This window comes from Candoia aspera, chromosome 1 (genome assembly GCF_035149785.1).
Source record: "Candoia aspera isolate rCanAsp1 chromosome 1, rCanAsp1.hap2, whole genome shotgun sequence".
Taxonomy (NCBI): domain Eukaryota; kingdom Metazoa; phylum Chordata; class Lepidosauria; order Squamata; family Boidae; genus Candoia; species Candoia aspera.
Genome location: NC_086153.1, coordinates 188891142 through 188908457, shown reverse-complemented (window position 1 = coordinate 188908457; position 17316 = coordinate 188891142). Strand labels below are relative to the sequence as shown.

Below are 17316 nucleotides of genomic sequence, written 5' to 3'. Positions count from 1 at the left end.
GCAATTAATAACCGCAGGAGAATACAATGCAGACCTTTCACAAAGACAGTAGCTTTGCAGGTAGTTGACCCAACATCATTGCTTATTTGACAGATATAATTTCCTGAGTCAGATGGCTTGGCTGAAAAGAGTTCCAGTACACTTGAAGTGTCATCCTTATACACTGAGCGAGAGGCTCCCGAAAGGAGTTCTTTGCTATCTTTGATCCATTTTATTTGTATGGGAGGTGTACCGCTCACAAGAGTTTTGAGCTGGACTCTAGCAGCAGGTATAACATCCTGTGATTGTGGTTTCTCAATGAAACTTGGGGGTTCTACAAAGAGTGAGAAGAAAAATCCCCCCCCCAAAAGGTAATCAATGATACTGGAGTGAAAAAGATTCAGAATTAAAGAAAAATGCCAAATGATTTGCCAGTAAGAAAAAGGCAGGCGTCCAAACCTTTGACAGTTAAATATGCACTGCACTGGTTTTGTCCTGCTTCATTTGTTGCTTCACAAGTGTAAGATCCACTGTCTGAACCTTCCAGCTGATTGATCTCCAAGAATGCTGTATTATCATGGAAAGAATATTTGTGCTTTTCACTAGCACTTATTTCCTGGCCATCCTTGTACCACTGGATGCTTATTGGATGTGACCCAGATACTATGCATTCAAGGTGAACAAAAGATCCTTTAATGCTATCCATTTTCCTTAGCTTTTTGGTGAATTTAGGTGGTATGATCAGATCTATCAAAGACAGATCAAAGAGAAACAGATTAGATCAAGCCGTCTGTTTGCCTTTAGTAGTCCAAAAAATAAGAAGCGCCATTAAAGAGATAACCTGCCCACCCACCCTCAAGAGAGGGATATAATACAAACCTAAGACATTAATGCTAGCTCTACAGCTGCTGCTCCCAACATCATTGGAGACCTCAAATGTGTATTCACCACTATCCTTCTTTTCTGTAGAGATGATCTTTAACATGGAGACTGTATCAGTAACACTGATTTTGTATTTAGGGCCAAATGTCAGTTCCTTCCCACCTCTTAACCATTTGGCACTAATGTCTTTTGTTCCTGAAAATCTACACTGCAAAGTAGCTGGGTCGCCTTCTGTGACATCAATGGAAACAGCTTTATCAATGATTGTGGCAGGTTCTGTAATAAATACAGGAATAAATATGAGCTGTAATGTTGACAAAAGATAATGTCATATGTCTTGGAACTGAGAGCAGGCTACACAGACCTTTTACTGTTAGGAAAGCAGAACATCTTTGGATGCCGGCATCATTTTTCGCCTGACAAAAATATTTCCCATCATGCTTCACTTCAATGCCCCTGATCATGAGAGTAGCCACATTGTTCACAAAAGTCATTTTTGTGTTGTCATCTTCAATAATGTCATCATTGTCTTTCAACCACGAAATTGTTATTGGCATGGAGCCTTTAACTGTTGCCTGAAACACAATGGTGCCTCCTCTGAGAGAGCTAATGTTCTCAATCCTCTTCACAAATTGTGGGGGCTCTATTGGAAGAATAGGTATCTGGTGAATAGCAACATCATCCGGAATATTAGTACAAAAAAGATGGAGTGAGATTTTCTAAGTAGCACTAACCTTTCAGGGCCAGTTCAGAGCTACAGACACAGCTTCCTACATCATTCGTTACCCTGCACTGATATTCGCCGGCATCTGAAGAATCAAACTTGAACACTTGGAGGCTAAACAAGGATTTCTCAATGGTTATTCTGTGCTTCCTACTACTCCTCACGGGCTTGTTGTCCTTTAGCCAATATACCTCCAGTGGGGGAGTACCTAAGACCTCACACTCCAGTATTACATCTGAGTCTTTTAATACTTCCCTGGGTTCAAATTCCTTGATGAAATATGGTGATTCTAAAGTACAAGATGGAAAGAAAGAGTAGTAATGTTGAATTGTTTTTGGAATCTTTCCAAGACGTAACAGTTTTACTGAGAAAATTTGGCAGGAAGGGTGTTTAAGACACACACACACACACACACACACCTTTTACTGCCACCACACTACTGCAGGTCTCTTTCCCAGCATCATTTTTCACCTCACAGATATATTCACCACTGTCTTCAACTGTGACATCCAACAGGCTGAGCACTGCTGTAGCACCCATCAAAGACATTTTGTATTTGGCACTTTCTTTAATCTCTCGATCATCCTTAAACCAGGAGATCTTAAGTTCAGGGGTGCCCTTTATTTTACAATCTAACTGGGCATATTCTCCTTTCTTAAACAACTGTGAGGGCTCCAGCCTTTCCGAGAAAGCAGCAGGTTCTGTGAAATTAAGAAGAGCCATTGAAAGAGTGGCAGAAAGAAGTTAAGGAAAAATAAGAGGCAAACATTGAACATTTCAGATGTCCACCCAAATATGCGGCGATAAGAGAAAGAGAGTGCAAACCTTTCACAAATAGCTTTGCACTGCATTCAACGGAACCAGCCATGTTGCTGACTTTGCATGAATAGACACCGGAATTGGCGGGTTTTACTGCGTAAAGTTCCAGGTAGCTTGAGAAGTCTTCCGTCATGATATAGCAAGCTCCACCAGTGGTTAATTTATCATCACCCTTAAACCACTGCACAGAGAATGGTGCCGTTCCTTGAAAGGCAGTCTTCAAACGCACTGTCGATCCAGGCAATACTTCTTGAGATTCTGGCTCTGTTATGAAGCTAGGTGGTTCTAAACAAGGTTTGAAAGACATATTTGGAAAAAGGTAAGTAAATCATGGACGACAGACATTCTTTGGAAAGCAACACTAAGAAAAGAAGGCAGAAAAGGTGGCAAACCTTTGACAGCCAAAGTGCTACTGCATTCTTTACTGCCTGCAGAGTTTGTGGCTCTACAAGAATACACCCCTACATCCTTGGTGTCCAAATTCTTGATTTCCAAGGATGCTGAGCCTTCTTCATACCGTATGGTGTACTTGGCGCTGGCAGTGATCTCTTTGTCGTGTTTAAACCAAGACACCTTTATTGGCAGTGAGCCTGACACTTTGCAGTCAAAATGACAGGAGCCACCAACCATGCTGTCGACATTCCGCAGAGTTTTGGTGAAGAATGGAGGAATGGTACGATCTATTTCAAGGCAAAGCAAAGAAAGAAAGCCGATGTAATACAAGAAGCATTTGGCAAAAGATTCGGAATTTGCTGAGAATTGCAGTAGTGTTCTCTTAGCCTAAAGAGGTTTACCAACCTATCACGCTAAATGTGGTGGTGCATGAACAACGTCCAACGTCATTAGAAACTTCAAAGGTGATTTCCCCAGTATCGTGTAATTCCGAAGTGTAGAATTTTAACTGGGCAACATTGTTTTTAAAACTGATTCTATACTTTTTGTTGGAAACCAGAGGCTTTCCATCTTTGAACCATTTCGTTTTTAACTCTGGGGTGCCTGCAACTGTGTATTCCAAAATTGCTGGGTCCCCAGCTGTCACCTGAATGAACTCCGCTCTGTCAACAATTGTGGCAGGCTCTAAAACAGAATTAAATAGCAATCATTACAGAGTGAACACAAACAGCTTGCCAATGTATGAAAGACAGTGTGATGTTAAAATGCTCCTGAACTGACCTTTAACTGACAATTGTCCAAAACATGTTTGGCTTCCTGCGTCATTCTCAGCCAGACATGTATATTTACCACTAGAATTAATCTGGACACCTGAGATTTCCAAAGTGGCAAGGCCATTTTCAAAGGTAATTTTGACTTTGTTATCTTCTTTAATAATGTCTTTTCCCTTCATCCAAGTCACAGAAAGAGGAGCTGAACCTTTCACAACTGCCTGCAAAAAGACTGTCTCTCCGGCAAGTGTAGTCACATCTTCAATTTTCTTAATAAAAGATGGAGGCTCTATTTGGAAATAAGAAAAAAAACCTTTATTTGTTATTATTTTACATTAGACTAGAAGCTGTTTTTTAGGCTTTTGAAAGAAAATTAAGCAGATCTTGTAATGTAGTATTTATCATATCCTTTATAACTATACCACTTCAAAAGACGTTGAAAGGAAAAAAGAATGTTACAAACTTGATGGAAAGAGTTTATTACTTGCCGTGTAATCCTAAATGCTTCATTTGTGACGTTTTATCTGAGGACAGGGGGGCTAAAAAAGGAGGAAACTCAGGAACAGGAACACGTTCTTGTAAAGATGTGGAAAGAAGGTCTCAAGGTAGAAATGTCTGCATTTGGCACATCTACATCCACATCTATTATATCCCGAAGACAGGAATGGATTGCTGTGTGCTATTCTATCCTAAGAGGAGTGTTTTCTCTTTTAAGTAGCATGACGCATTCCCTGCCAATCTGCACTTGGTGAGTGCCCTGGGAAGAAAGTCTGGCTGCTGCTGAAACTTTGGACATTTTGCTGCTCTGAAGCAGCATTAGCCCGCTGAAACAAACACATCTCTTCTTACAGTACCATTTGATCATTAGGGTGCTTATCTCATGTTTAACTGGGACCAAAACTTCTTCTAGTAACTATCTGAGCTACTTAGAACTGCATTGTTCCACTTAGATGAATGTTGAAACAGAAAGAAGTGTCTGTAATGCAAATGAGAGATCTGGGCAACGTACACATTTGCAGCCGAAAGTGATCAATACGAAGTCTCTTGTAATATTGTTTGGGCAAAATGCTGTTATTCTAGGGTTCATTTGAAGGATACTTGGTCTTTGCTTGTATCAGTACACCGTGAGTTGTGGAAAGAAAAGCAACGAAAGGGTGGCTAAGCAAGGAAAAATTGTTTCCAAGAAAGAACTCATGTTCTTCTGCTCATGTTAAAAGGTACGTGTGGTCCTCTTGATCACTCACTAACCTTTCAGTATGTATGTTGCACTGCAAATGCACTTTCCAACTTCATTTGCTATAGAACATTCATATTCACCAACATCTGCATTATTGAATGAAGAGATCTCCAGAGAGATAAGAGACTTTTGGGAAGTCAAGCGGTATTTTTTACTACTGCGAATTTGCTTCTTTTCTTTAAACCAACAGATGTCAAATGGTCTGGTACCAGAAGCCTCACACTGAAGAATGGCATTTGTTCCTCGTACTATTTCAGCTGGCTCAAGAGTTTTGATGAAAGTAGGAGGCTCTACAAAACCATCAAAGCATGAAAAAAGAATTAGCAACTGGTGAAACACATGCACAGAAAACAGTAGCTCCACAAGAAATCATCGGTGGGTGTAAGAACAAACCTTTTACAACAATCTCAGTGCTACAGCTGTCACTGCCAGCATCATTAACCGCCTCACATGAGTAACTTCCACTGTCATCCACTTTCATGTTGGAAACTTCTAACACAGCCACGTTGTTGGCAAAGGACATCCTGGATGTGTCACTCTCTCTAATTTCTTTGTTATTTTTGAACCATGTCACCTGAATCACAGGAGACCCTTTGATCCTGCACTGAAGATGTGCAGACTCTCCTGGAGTCAACAAGTAAGAGGGGTCCACTTTCTTCAGAAATGATGGTGGCTCTACAAAAAGAGTTCAGAAGAAAGAATCCCAAAAGATAGTATCTTAGAAGATCAATTTAATACAAAGAGTACGAAACAAATTATTTAGAAGCATGCAATCAGCTTTGAATTCCAGGTTCTGTCATTATTCAGAACTTGACTTTTAAAACCAGTAACCAAGATTTCTCTAGGAGAAAAAAAAAGATTTTCATCAATGCTATAAAAATATATGCACTTCTATTTTGGTCAAACCTTAAGCTTAACTATAGCAGATTAAGACTATGGCAAAAGATTTTAAAGCACATTTTTGATACAGAAATGGTGCACCAAACTTGAAGAAGTAGGAAAAAAAAAACCTTAACAATGTTTCCTGTCCACCATTTTGATAGGTAAATATTACTGTATTAGCAAGAGAGTGCAAAGAACATTTACATCATGTAGACCAGTCCTTTACTTACCTCTGATTGTTACCATTGCGGATGAGGAACTGCTTCCAGCTTCGTTGGTGGCAGTGCAGGAATACGTGCCTGAATCTTTAAGCTTGGACAGTGGGATTTCGAGTGACGCTATTTTGTCTTCAAAGGCGATCCGGTAATCCTTGCCTGGAGGTATTCTGTGGCCATCTTTAGTCCAGAAGATGGTTACTTTGCGGTCTTCATCCACTTGGCATTCAAGACGTATCTTTTTATTGACTGCAGACTGCACAGACTGCAATTCTTTAATAAAATGTGGCTTGTCGATAATGGTTAATTCTGCCTGGCAGATGTCTGCTCCAAACTTGTTGGAGGCTTTGCAGCTGTACACCCCCCTGTCATTCACTGTGAGATGTGCAACCTCTAAACAGTGCTTGGTGTCGGAAGCTAAAATCCGGTGGTGTTCTGTGGAAGAGATGGGAGTTCCGTCCTTCTGCCACACTGTGTCTATCACGGGCGTGCCTGCTACGGTACAGAGAAACCGGGCACTCTTACCCACAAAAGTTGTAAGAGATTCAGGCCTGGTTACAAAAGTTGGAGGAAACGCTTCTGCAAAAGAAAGGGGAAGAAACTTGTTTGGCTGGGCAAATAGTGTTGGCCTGTTTTCTCTCCTCTGAAAGGAAAAGACTTAAATCATATTTTCCCGTGCCTTACACTGACTAAGCACAACATGAAATAAAAATCCCCCCTAGCCAATATATTTATCATGATTATTATCTCTAGGATGACCTGACATCATGTGAATTTTAAAACTTAGTATTTCATCCAGAAAGAGCAATTGTGCTGCAAAATTAGGTGACTGATTGTGATTAGTTTACCTTCATCCCAGAACTAACTTGTAATAGGGGTTGCATGAAATCTTACGGTTGCATTTTTTAAAAAATGTAACAAGCATATTTTTTTAAAAGACTTGCATCAATATTTTAAAAAGAGAAATATCCACATGTAATGTGTCCTTTATTTACTTTAAGATGGCCCTTAAGGTACTTATTTTAAGACGGTTTCCCATGCAATACTCATGGGTTTCATACTACTACACAATACATAAAACATTCACAGTAGTAAATCAAACCAGAGGCATCTATATAGTTTTGTGATTGGGTGAATTACTTAAACGTATAATCTCTTCAGGAAACAGAAGACATCTAAGAATGTTTTGAGAAGAATATGATAAAACAAAATGCATTTGCCCACAACCCCTTTGTGCTACATGCTTCTCCCCATTATGTTCTGGGGGGGTGCAGTTTCCCGCTGACCCCCCATCCCACCAGCAGCCTTTCTGTTAATGGAGACTTGTGGATATTGATGTAGGAGTTGCTTGAACACTAATCGTGATATCACAACATACTTAGTATTTGTTTATTTTCATTTCATCTTAAAAACAGTTCTGAAAAAAAAATCTCAATTAAAATAATTGCACTTTTGACACAATTGGTCCACCTTCTCTCCATTCTTCATGTGTACCTTTGGCAGTACATTAAACCATGGCAGTAACAATGAATATGCCCAAATAAGTGATAAGAAAACAAACTGAGGCTCAGGCACCACTCTTACCAGTTACTGTTAATGTGGCTGTGCTGCTTACACTCCCAAACTGGTTGGATGCCTTGCAGCTGTATTCACCACAGTCCACGACTTGAGGTCGTGGGATCTGAAGGACTGATGTGTAATTAGCTGTATAAATGGTGAACTTATCACCATCGTAGATTTCCCGTCCTGCTCTGTACCACTGAAATCGTACATCTGGGGCCATTTCAATCTCACAAGTGAACTTGGCAAGGTGGTTCACAGCAACTTCTTGGGATGCCAGCCTTCTCCTCAGAATAGGTGCGACTAAAATTAAAAGCAAATAAAGTTACAATCGCTAACGTGTACATGAATAACAACAAGAGTGCACAAGATGATATTATTCCCAATCTCTGTTAATACAGTGACGACCGGAACAGGATGGGTGATTTCGTGTCTGTGGACAATTCAAGGAAAGTGACTGTAGAAGAAAATGGTAGTTAGAAATGAAAACAAACTACAAGTGATGTAACAATGGCCAGGCTACTGCAAGGCTCCACTGCAGTGCACGGTGGAACTTTGAAGATACTAAGATTTCTTCTTACTACATTAAGACATGCAAAGAATGTGATATACAGAATTATACCAGGTTGTGTGGAAACAGTGGCAAATGAACTGTGAGAAGCAAGTTCAAATGCTGCAAAATTTTCACAACACACAGTGGAATCTCTACATTTATTTACTGATAAGCAAGTCCCACAGTTTTCAATGGAACTTCCTCCTGAGTATAGGCTCCCTTATTGTAACAGTGAAAAGAAAGAGTGAATAATTTCTCTGTAGATATTGGGATGAAAGTGTTAGGACATGCACTCTTTTTAGAAAGAATGATTACATGTTATCATTATAGGTTATAAATGAGCTTTAATGTCATTATTTCTGAAAGAAATTATAATAATTAATGTAATCATATTACCAAAGAATGAAAAGTACAGTATCATACCTACTCAAAGACTAAAGTAGGTACTGGTGTGCATGAGGAACGAGAGAGTGAGAATGCATGCACAGTAAGGAAAAAACAAAAGGGTGAATTTTGTGATCGGCTTTGTGATATACTACGGAAGTCTATATACTTCTTATATTAATATCCAAAATATTTATGGATATAAATATGTCTATGTGTTCTACTAAGTTAGAAAACCAGTGAAGGGAAGTAATATCCCCATATTCCAACCTCTTTGTACAACTGTGAGTGTTGCTGTTGCTGTAGTTTTTCCACTTTTGTTCAGAGCCTCACAGGTGTACTCTCCTTGATGTACTTCCTTGAGTGCTTGGTTGATTCTGAGTGTGTAAGTGTCATGGTCTTGAAGACACTTGAACTCACTGCCTGAAACTATCAGATTACTCTCAAAATACCAATTTATCACTTCAGCATTTGCTATGTTGGAAGTAAATTTCACAGTGTCACCTTCCTCAACAACAGTGTCCATCAAACCTAGGTACATGATGGGACTTCTGTCTTCTTGTTCCTTGGCTTCAAATATATGTGCCTCCTTGTCATGCTTCTCAAAAAGTTCTTCTTTTCTTTCCCTCACTTTTAGAGTATCTATTGGTTTTTCAGTTGAGGCAGGCACTGATGGAATATCAAGGGTAAGTGCAGTTGTACAAACATCCTTAATTTGCTCCTTTAGAGCAACAGTTTTGACCTCTTGGACAGACACAGGTTGCTCCAGCTGTATTTTGGATTCAGTACTCATTTTGGCATATTGTGGCTCAAGGTAACCAATAAGATCCGCAACTGTTTGCAGTTGAGTAGGCATATCAGTTACAATACCTGCGTGCATGTCTCTGAGAGATGAAGAAATAAGCAAATTGCAGCATTTAGTTTCAGATATAACTTTGGGTTCATCTGCCATCAGAACGTGTTTCTGTTCAAAAACAACAGGCTGAAATGGGGCCTGCAATTCATTTTTTAAGGTAGCCTTATGAGAATATATTCCATCAAAGGGAAGAGTTATTTCTGCAGTATTTGAACTTTCTTTGGTAACAAGGCAGATGCACATAGTAAGTTTAGGTTCTCTGACTATTTTTACAGTTTTTAATTGAATACTTTCTACATCAGTGACAGTGTCAAAAGAAAATGAATGATGTTCATTTATTAGAGCTATTTGTAAGGCATTTCTTACTGGAGGTTTCACATCTAGGCTGGAACTTACTGGGCTTTCCCTTGCAAGTTGACTTTCTTTAGAAAGAATTTTGTTTTCCAGAGTTTCGGGCATTCCCATCACTATTCTTGATTGTTTCTGGACTGTAACATTTTGACTTTCTGGGCTTGTGAGTTTGTTTAGGTGTTCTTCCTTGAAAGGCTGTTTTTCTTCTAGTAGTAATGGAAGCCTGACTGACTGTCCTTCTTGGATTCGTGCTGCAAAATCTTGCTCTGTGGCTTCTAGCAGATCAGCATTCTCAATAGGAACACCAAATTCCTCAACGCATAGGGATTCCAAAACTAGTTTGGGCTCGGAGGCTACCCCACAGCACTTGCCCTCAACATCCTTAAATGGCTCAGTGTGCCCTGCAACCAGGAGCCTCTTTTCAGTGATATCTGAAGCCCGCATAACCATCTGAAAATCATCCTTCTTCAAGGCTGCTTTCTGCTCTGTGCCCATCTGAGGAAGAATCTGCTCTTTGGGCAGTAGCCATCCTTCTGCCACCACAGTCAAACGCTTACGGAGCGGAGGCTCTGATGTAGCCAAAGTTTTTTCTCCAGCAATCCCATCCCGAAAGGCCTCCAGTGTATCAGCAGAGATCGGGCTCTTTTCCTCACAAGTCACAGTATGCTTAATCATGCTTTCTGCTTTCTGTAACGCAGTCTGGCATTCAGGTTTTGGTAAAGCCAAAATGCCTTCCTTAGACAACACTTGCTCAGTGTTGTTGGTCTGGAGATGCAAAACAGAAACAGGCTCTTTGACAAGCTGCAGACTGACTGCTTCCCCCAGGGGAGAAAGAAGCTTAGCTTCTTCGCATGATGTGGGAAGCTGCTCTTCTGTTATTAAGCTGTGAAGCAACCTTTGGCTTTTCCTACATACTGCTTCATCTTCTGGTGGCACCTCAGCACTAAAATGCTCTTCTCTAGGAAGGGTTGCTTGTTCAAATGCAGTGGGCAAATGCAATGGGCTTCTACCTTCTTTCTGTAACTCTACTGGGACTGTGCTTTCTAACGGAGGAATCATTTTGGTGAGCTCATGGGAGAACTTCTGTTTTTCTTCTGCCATCAGGGTTGCTTTCACAAGGCTGTCCTGCTTCAGGGAGCCTTTTTGCAGCTTTTCCATAGTTGCTTCAAAGATCCTCTCTTTGTGGAATATCTCTTCAGAGGCAATCAGAGGCACCTGAAGTACCTTTAACGATTCTTGGGTTGGCTGAGCTTTTTCAGGGCCGTCAAGCTTATTAATTGCCACTGTATGAACTTCACTTATCTCATGATGCTGGGCTGCTATAATGGACTGAAAGCAACCGTGTTCCTCCTGCACTAGTACTCCCTTCTCTGACTTATGTACTTGGACTGCCAAAGAGCTCTCCTTGGACAATTTCTGGATGCTCTCAGCTCCAGAAATATACACCTTTTGCTTCGGTTCGCTGGCTGAAATAGCTTCTCCAGCTCTTGGAACTGAGAATATAAGAGATTCATCCAAGGTTATCCCATATTTCTTTTCAGAAACAATAGAAGTGAATGGAGCTATTTCTTCCCGAATAGACTCTGGCTTTATTATTTCTGGCAGTTTAATTGGCAACTGTTTTTCTTTTTCTTCATGGCTTGCTTCTTCCTCAACTACGTGTGGAAGTTCATCAGGGACATCTTGGGGAATAAGAAGTTCTGCACTACTCATGGCTTCACCTAAGATATTGCTTGCTTTACAGAAGTATACACCTCCATCTTCCCTCTGACAGTTATTCACCATCAGGGACCCAGAACCATCTGGATTATGAATGATGGTGTAATGTTCACTGGAGAAAAGTTGGTCATTTCCCCTAAACCAGTGAATTATAGGAGCTGGCTCACCAGTCACATTGTATTCCAACACAGCTGGAGCACCTTGCACAAAAGGAACAGGGTTTAGTTTCCTAACAAAATATGGAGGTCTTCCTGTCATCTCTGTGGAAACTGCACTGGTTAACTCTGTCTCTGACTCCATGCTGCTTCCTTTAGGATTTACTTTCAGATAAGCACTGCAAGCAGTCTTGCCATGAATATTACTAGCGATGCAAGTATATTCTCCCTCATGTTCGAAGTTTGCGGAAAGAATAATGAGGCTGTAGCTTTCCTCATCAAACACAAATTTATAGTCTTCAGATGATGTTACTTTAACATTATTGAAAAACCATTGTATCTGAGGTTTTGGACTGCCAGTAACAGTAACAGAAAGTTTAGCTATATCTCCTACACTGATTTCGACATTGGACACATGTTTGAGGAAGCTTGGAATGTTCCTCTTCTCCTCTTTCCTGTCTAAATTGCTGGAATAAATTGACTTTTCAGGCATGAGTTCATGTGTCATATCTTTATCAGATAACTGTAGGCCGCTGTTGAAACTCTTGGTGCTTTCTTCCTCAGCAGACACAATAACAGAGCTAGAAATCTCTGTATGGGAAAGAATTGTTTATATTTTACTAAAATGTTTTCTTGAAAAAAGTATTCCTAGTAATTACAAGACAACACTAACAGACATATTAGAGCAATACTTCAGAAAATGTGACCCAGTGATAATACTGCAAGACAATTCATATATTCATATTTTTTAGAATGTACCATTGCATACAATATGTAGGTAAAATTCTAACTTGCTATATCATTGACAGCTAATTATTAAATATTCCATAAATCCCAGACAACAAAGTCAATAAAGATTTAGAAAATGGAAGGTGAAGGGATTTATTTGTTTTCATTTACCAAGCTGATTGCTTATACAGGTAGTCCTCACTTAACAACCACAGTTGGGACCGGCAACTCTGTCACTAAGCAACAAAATCATTAACTGAAACATCTCATGATCGTGCCAGACTTATATCACTCCTGCTGCAGTCATTAAGTGAATCACCTGTGATTAAGAGAGACATCATGTGACCACAACTTGCAATTTTACTGCCAGCTTTTCCACTGACTCTGCTTGTCTGTGAAGTGTACAAATGGTTATCCCGTGACCGCAGGACGCTGCAACGGTTGTAAAGCACCTAAATCTCGATCACGCGATTGAGGGGACATAAGTGCAAGGGCTGGTCGCAAAATTACTTTTTCAGCGCCATCATAACATCAATAACATTGAATGGTTGCTAAACAGGGCAATTAAGCAAGGTCTACCTTCATTACTGTTTGATCTAGGAATTGCAGAAGTTTGAATAAGTGTTTCATGATTTAAACATTCTCTTAAAAAATAATGGAATTTGCATCCATTATCATTCCATGACTAGAGTTTTGATGAAGGGAAGAAAGCAAATTTCACCAATTTCCCCTTCTCCCTGCACCATCCTGTGCCCTCAGAAATTTGCCCTAGGTACTTCTCCAGAACAATCTGTCAGGTAGCCTAGAGGTACAAGAGGAAAAAGAAAGCTGTTGCTGGATTAAAGGCTATTTGAAGGAGAACAAATCCTAAATAAAGCCATATTGTAAGGTGAACATTAACTGAAATATTGTTGTTCAATTATTATGACCCTTATACTTCAGCTTGTAATAATCTTTTTTCTTGCATATACTCTTTTATACTTACAGGCCTACTGATGCTGGAAAAGTAAAGAAACCTGGGATTAGTTTAATAAGGTATACACTGAGAATCTGTTTTGTATTTTAAAAAGTCCATGATTTTTGCACCTGACTTAATGGATTTAATGTCCAAGGACAATGAATATTCTTTCACTTTTTCATGTTATTTAGAGTAATCATAACATTATAATACAATAATAAGGTACTAACACAGGACGAGAGCCAATCTGGTGTAGTAGCTAAGGTGCTGGATTAGAAAACAGGAGACTGAGTTCTAGTCCTCCCTTAGGCATGAAAGCCAGCTTCATGACTTTGGCCCAGTCACTCTCTCTCAGCCCAGCCCACCTCACAGGGTTATTGTTGTGAGGAAAATAGGAGGAGGAGAAAGTACTATTATGTCTGTTGCCTTGAGTTGTGCAAAATAAAGGTGGGTAATAATAATGCTAATAATAATGTTCGCTAGAAGTATTTGAGCATCACTGGCAATCAGGTTTTCCTTGAAAAGATAAGAGTAGATCATCCCACCCACCTACCCCCCGCAGTGTTTAGACACTTCTTTTAGATCTCACACTGAAGAAATAAGTTCTTTTTTAAATCAACTTGGATTTGTGTCAGACTGATTAGCTTTCCTGCTTTCCCCACTGAGTCATACATCTTTTTCTTCAGACAGCTGATTTTAGTCATCTAGAAATCACACTGAAATTATTGGTATACTTTTTACAAAGAAATGTTAAAGTAATGTTGTATGTGTGTGAGTGTTTGGATTTGATAACTGCAAAGACTTGCAACACTCTACCCTTTGTTCAGCTCAATAAATCATGCCTTATTTCTAGTTTGACATTTGTGGGCAAATAGGTGGCCTATTTTTAAGTTTGAAAGGACTGTATTGAAAGGTATTGAAATTCACATACACTCCACCATGTCCTAAAACGTGAATTAAAAGGGAAAAAAAAGCATGCTTAATGAAGACAACCACAAGTGTATTGTACTGTATTGTATACTTTTATTAAAACAATATATACATTGACATTTCAAAGGTAACATAGACTATGGACAAGTGAAATCTGCTTTAATGGCTTTTCTAAAGTACCCTGTGAGAACAAAAAACAAAACCAAAAGACACTGAAAAAGTATATAGCTTAAATGAGAGTTTTGGAAGAAACAGCTCCAGCTGCCAATCTTTGTTTTGCCTGGGTGAGTTGGCTTGATTTTACAGCAACCATTATTTCAGCTTTGCACTACGATTTTCCTGGCCAGTTGCCCATGAACCATAACTTTTAATTTTAAACTGGGGTACTTACCCAGAGAAATGGGAGCATCAGCAAAAGCTTGTGGCTCCATGGAGCAACTGGTAACAGAGAGCAGAAGTTCTTCTCAGCTATCAGGAAGGGCCTGAGTAGGAGGAAGAGGTTTTGGAGATGTGTTCTCCTCTTTTAAAAGACACTTTCCTCAGGGGCAGGAGATGAAATGGGCAAAGCGTGAATCCACCCAGAGCTTGCAAGGTGGAGAGTTTTCCACCTGTTCATAGCCTGCTGTCTTCCTAACAGAGCAAATGTGCAGACACTGTGGCTGCACATCCCCCGCCCCCTGGGAAGATTAGGACTATAAACACAAGATCATGTTCTGCAATACTACTGTATGCTGAAAGTCAGAAGTGAAATATGGAGCTGAATTTTTCCAGGAGGAACTGTTTGTGTTCTTTGATGTCAGACAGCACAATACATTCAATGCATATTCTTTGATATGCAGGGACAATGGCACTTCACTAACTCCAAAACTGCTAGTCAACTGAATAGGGAATGGCAATGAAAACTAATTCCTCTGCAATTTCTGCCCAGCTCAATGTTGGATCAGGTACATTTATTTCTCTTATACCACTTCATTTAACTTACATGCTTTTCTGTTTGACTAATTGTTTAAAATGTTCAGCTCTCATGCCATCATGCACATTATTTAAATAGCATTGGCGTGTTGTTGTAGGTATTATTATTAACCAATTGTCATTTATATCATGGTAATTAAGATTGTTAAAATATCCTGTATATCCATTGGGTTAGTACAAAGTAGCAAAACAAAATAGAACACCAAAGAACGTTCTTTTAACTGCTCGTCATAAATTTAACATATGTAGATGCACAATATTTTATCATCTGTATTAAAATAATTGAATTTTGCTTAAGTCTTAATTCTCCTAATAAATTCAAATTAGATTATATATAAATGGGAACTAGTATAAAACTATCTCTAACATTAGCATTTGCCATCTTGGGCTTTTTGATTTATCCCATGCAATCTGACTTTAGAAGGAAAAGAAGAAAATCATGTGCACGCACACAAACACACATACAGACATGCATGCAGACACTCACAGAAACATTCTATTCTTCTTTCCAATATTTAGTTTTTCAGATTAGTCGGGGCCAACCTCACTTAATTAGTTATTTATGTTCTGTGAATATCTTATCTTTGAAGTCATTTGTGCGTTTTAGGTCTCCTGTGACTGTGTGAGGAGACAATAATAAAAATGTACTGAACATATGTCTAGTTCGTACATTACTTTTAGAATTTATGTGTGATTAAATCTGTGCTTCTCTAGCAGTGAGCTTCCTGAACTGTCTCCTCTATTTCAGTTCAAAATTTCAGAAGCTGCTCTAAACATTCTGTGTTTATAACTGATGGTGTTTTTGATGGTGCAAAAAAAAAAATTATCAAGGTTTTTATGAGAACTATTTTATATTTTAAGAAGTTACTTTGAATTTTTACTACACTGGAGCCTCCTATCCGGATTATGTACTGCCTGAACCCAAAGGTATTGTTATTTGACTAAGCACAAGGAATACAGAAATAAGAACACACCCATACATAACTGAGTACATAAATGCACTATTCTGAGTATAAATTATTGTGCTACTTTTAAACATCAATGCTGGTAATAAATAATGAGCAGCTTTAACTCTCAGAAGTATCATTCATTTAATATTTAAAGCAATTGCTTTGTCAATATATGGCCTTCTATACTTGTCGTATTCTTCTCCATTTCTAGATTATTTTCTCTGCAGTATTAAAATTATGTTCAAATTAGTTAACATGCTTTCTATGGTAATTCTTATACTAATCTTTATCATTTTTCTTTTTAATATAGTAAACATGCAAATATATGCATGTCGATTAAGAAATAAATCTCACGGCATGCAACAGAGCTTATTCCTAGATGAGTGGGTAGAGGATTGGATCTTAATATGCAACCATGTACACATGTAATCAAAATCAGCCCAGTGGATTTCAACAAAATTTATCCCTAGGGAAGTATGTAAATGATTGTAGCCTAAGGCTGTGATCTTACTTAACTGGGAATATGTTTTATATTAATTAGGATATGTTCTCTTGAATTATACTATAAATCCTATGCATGCCTACTAGGGAATAAATCTCATTGCCTTCACTGATTCTGAGATTATTTTATTCTATTAAAGTGTAGAGGAGAAAGTATAAGATCTGTTTAGGTACTGGAAAACTTCATACATAACTTTGATTACTGTTTTTTATTATTATTATTATTTTGGGTTTTGCTATATAGAAGTATTTCTATCAGTTATTGACCTGAGACAGAGTTGGGATTTAGTCTCATTTATCTATCTTTGGCATACAGTTAGTTTTTTGTGTAAGTTTAGAATAAAACTATTTTATTCACATTAGCATATTTATCTGGTTCATCAAGGTTTACTCTAGCTTCCAGGTGCTTCTCTGTTGGTAAAAGAGAAATAAATCCTGATGTTTTATACAGTCTCTAGTATGACAGAACTCTTACATAGCCAGTTTGGTCTCTGATTATCTTTGATCAGGGTATTTTGACTGGCATCCTGCTAATTTTGGTTTACATTGGAATGAGAACAATAAAAGTCTCCATTCAGCAAAAATTTTGTCAGAAGAGAAACTGAATAAAAATTCAGAATATGGTCAGGAGAAAACCTTACCGATACAACATTGTGAGGGTGAAATTGTTGTCTGAGTTCTTTCACAGAACTCTAGTGAAAATATAGTGTTGATTATAGAGTACAATTTAAAATCAATCAGTGAAAAGAACATCAAAGATTTCAAGACCCTCTTCACAAAAATGCAAAATTAGCTTT

General features: G+C 38.7%; 1 protein-coding gene across 1 annotated transcript in view; it reads right to left on the bottom strand.

Moving 5' to 3' along the window:
- TTN (titin) overlaps positions 1 to 17316 on the bottom strand; it is a 286118-nt gene that overhangs the window by 203640 nt on the left and 65162 nt on the right. Inside the window, exons 46-60 of the mRNA XM_063305418.1 lie at positions 8669 to 12070; positions 7486 to 7764; positions 5917 to 6480; positions 5198 to 5479; positions 4816 to 5094; positions 3578 to 3856; positions 3203 to 3481; positions 2797 to 3084; positions 2411 to 2689; positions 2005 to 2286; positions 1596 to 1874; positions 1226 to 1504; positions 859 to 1137; positions 439 to 726; positions 35 to 313 (exon numbers count right to left, since the gene is read on the bottom strand). Coding sequence (XP_063161488.1) covers positions 35 to 313; positions 439 to 726; positions 859 to 1137; positions 1226 to 1504; positions 1596 to 1874; positions 2005 to 2286; positions 2411 to 2689; positions 2797 to 3084; positions 3203 to 3481; positions 3578 to 3856; positions 4816 to 5094; positions 5198 to 5479; positions 5917 to 6480; positions 7486 to 7764; positions 8669 to 12070 — 7617 coding nt within the window. The remainder of the gene's footprint in view (positions 1 to 34; positions 314 to 438; positions 727 to 858; positions 1138 to 1225; positions 1505 to 1595; positions 1875 to 2004; positions 2287 to 2410; positions 2690 to 2796; positions 3085 to 3202; positions 3482 to 3577; positions 3857 to 4815; positions 5095 to 5197; positions 5480 to 5916; positions 6481 to 7485; positions 7765 to 8668; positions 12071 to 17316) is intronic.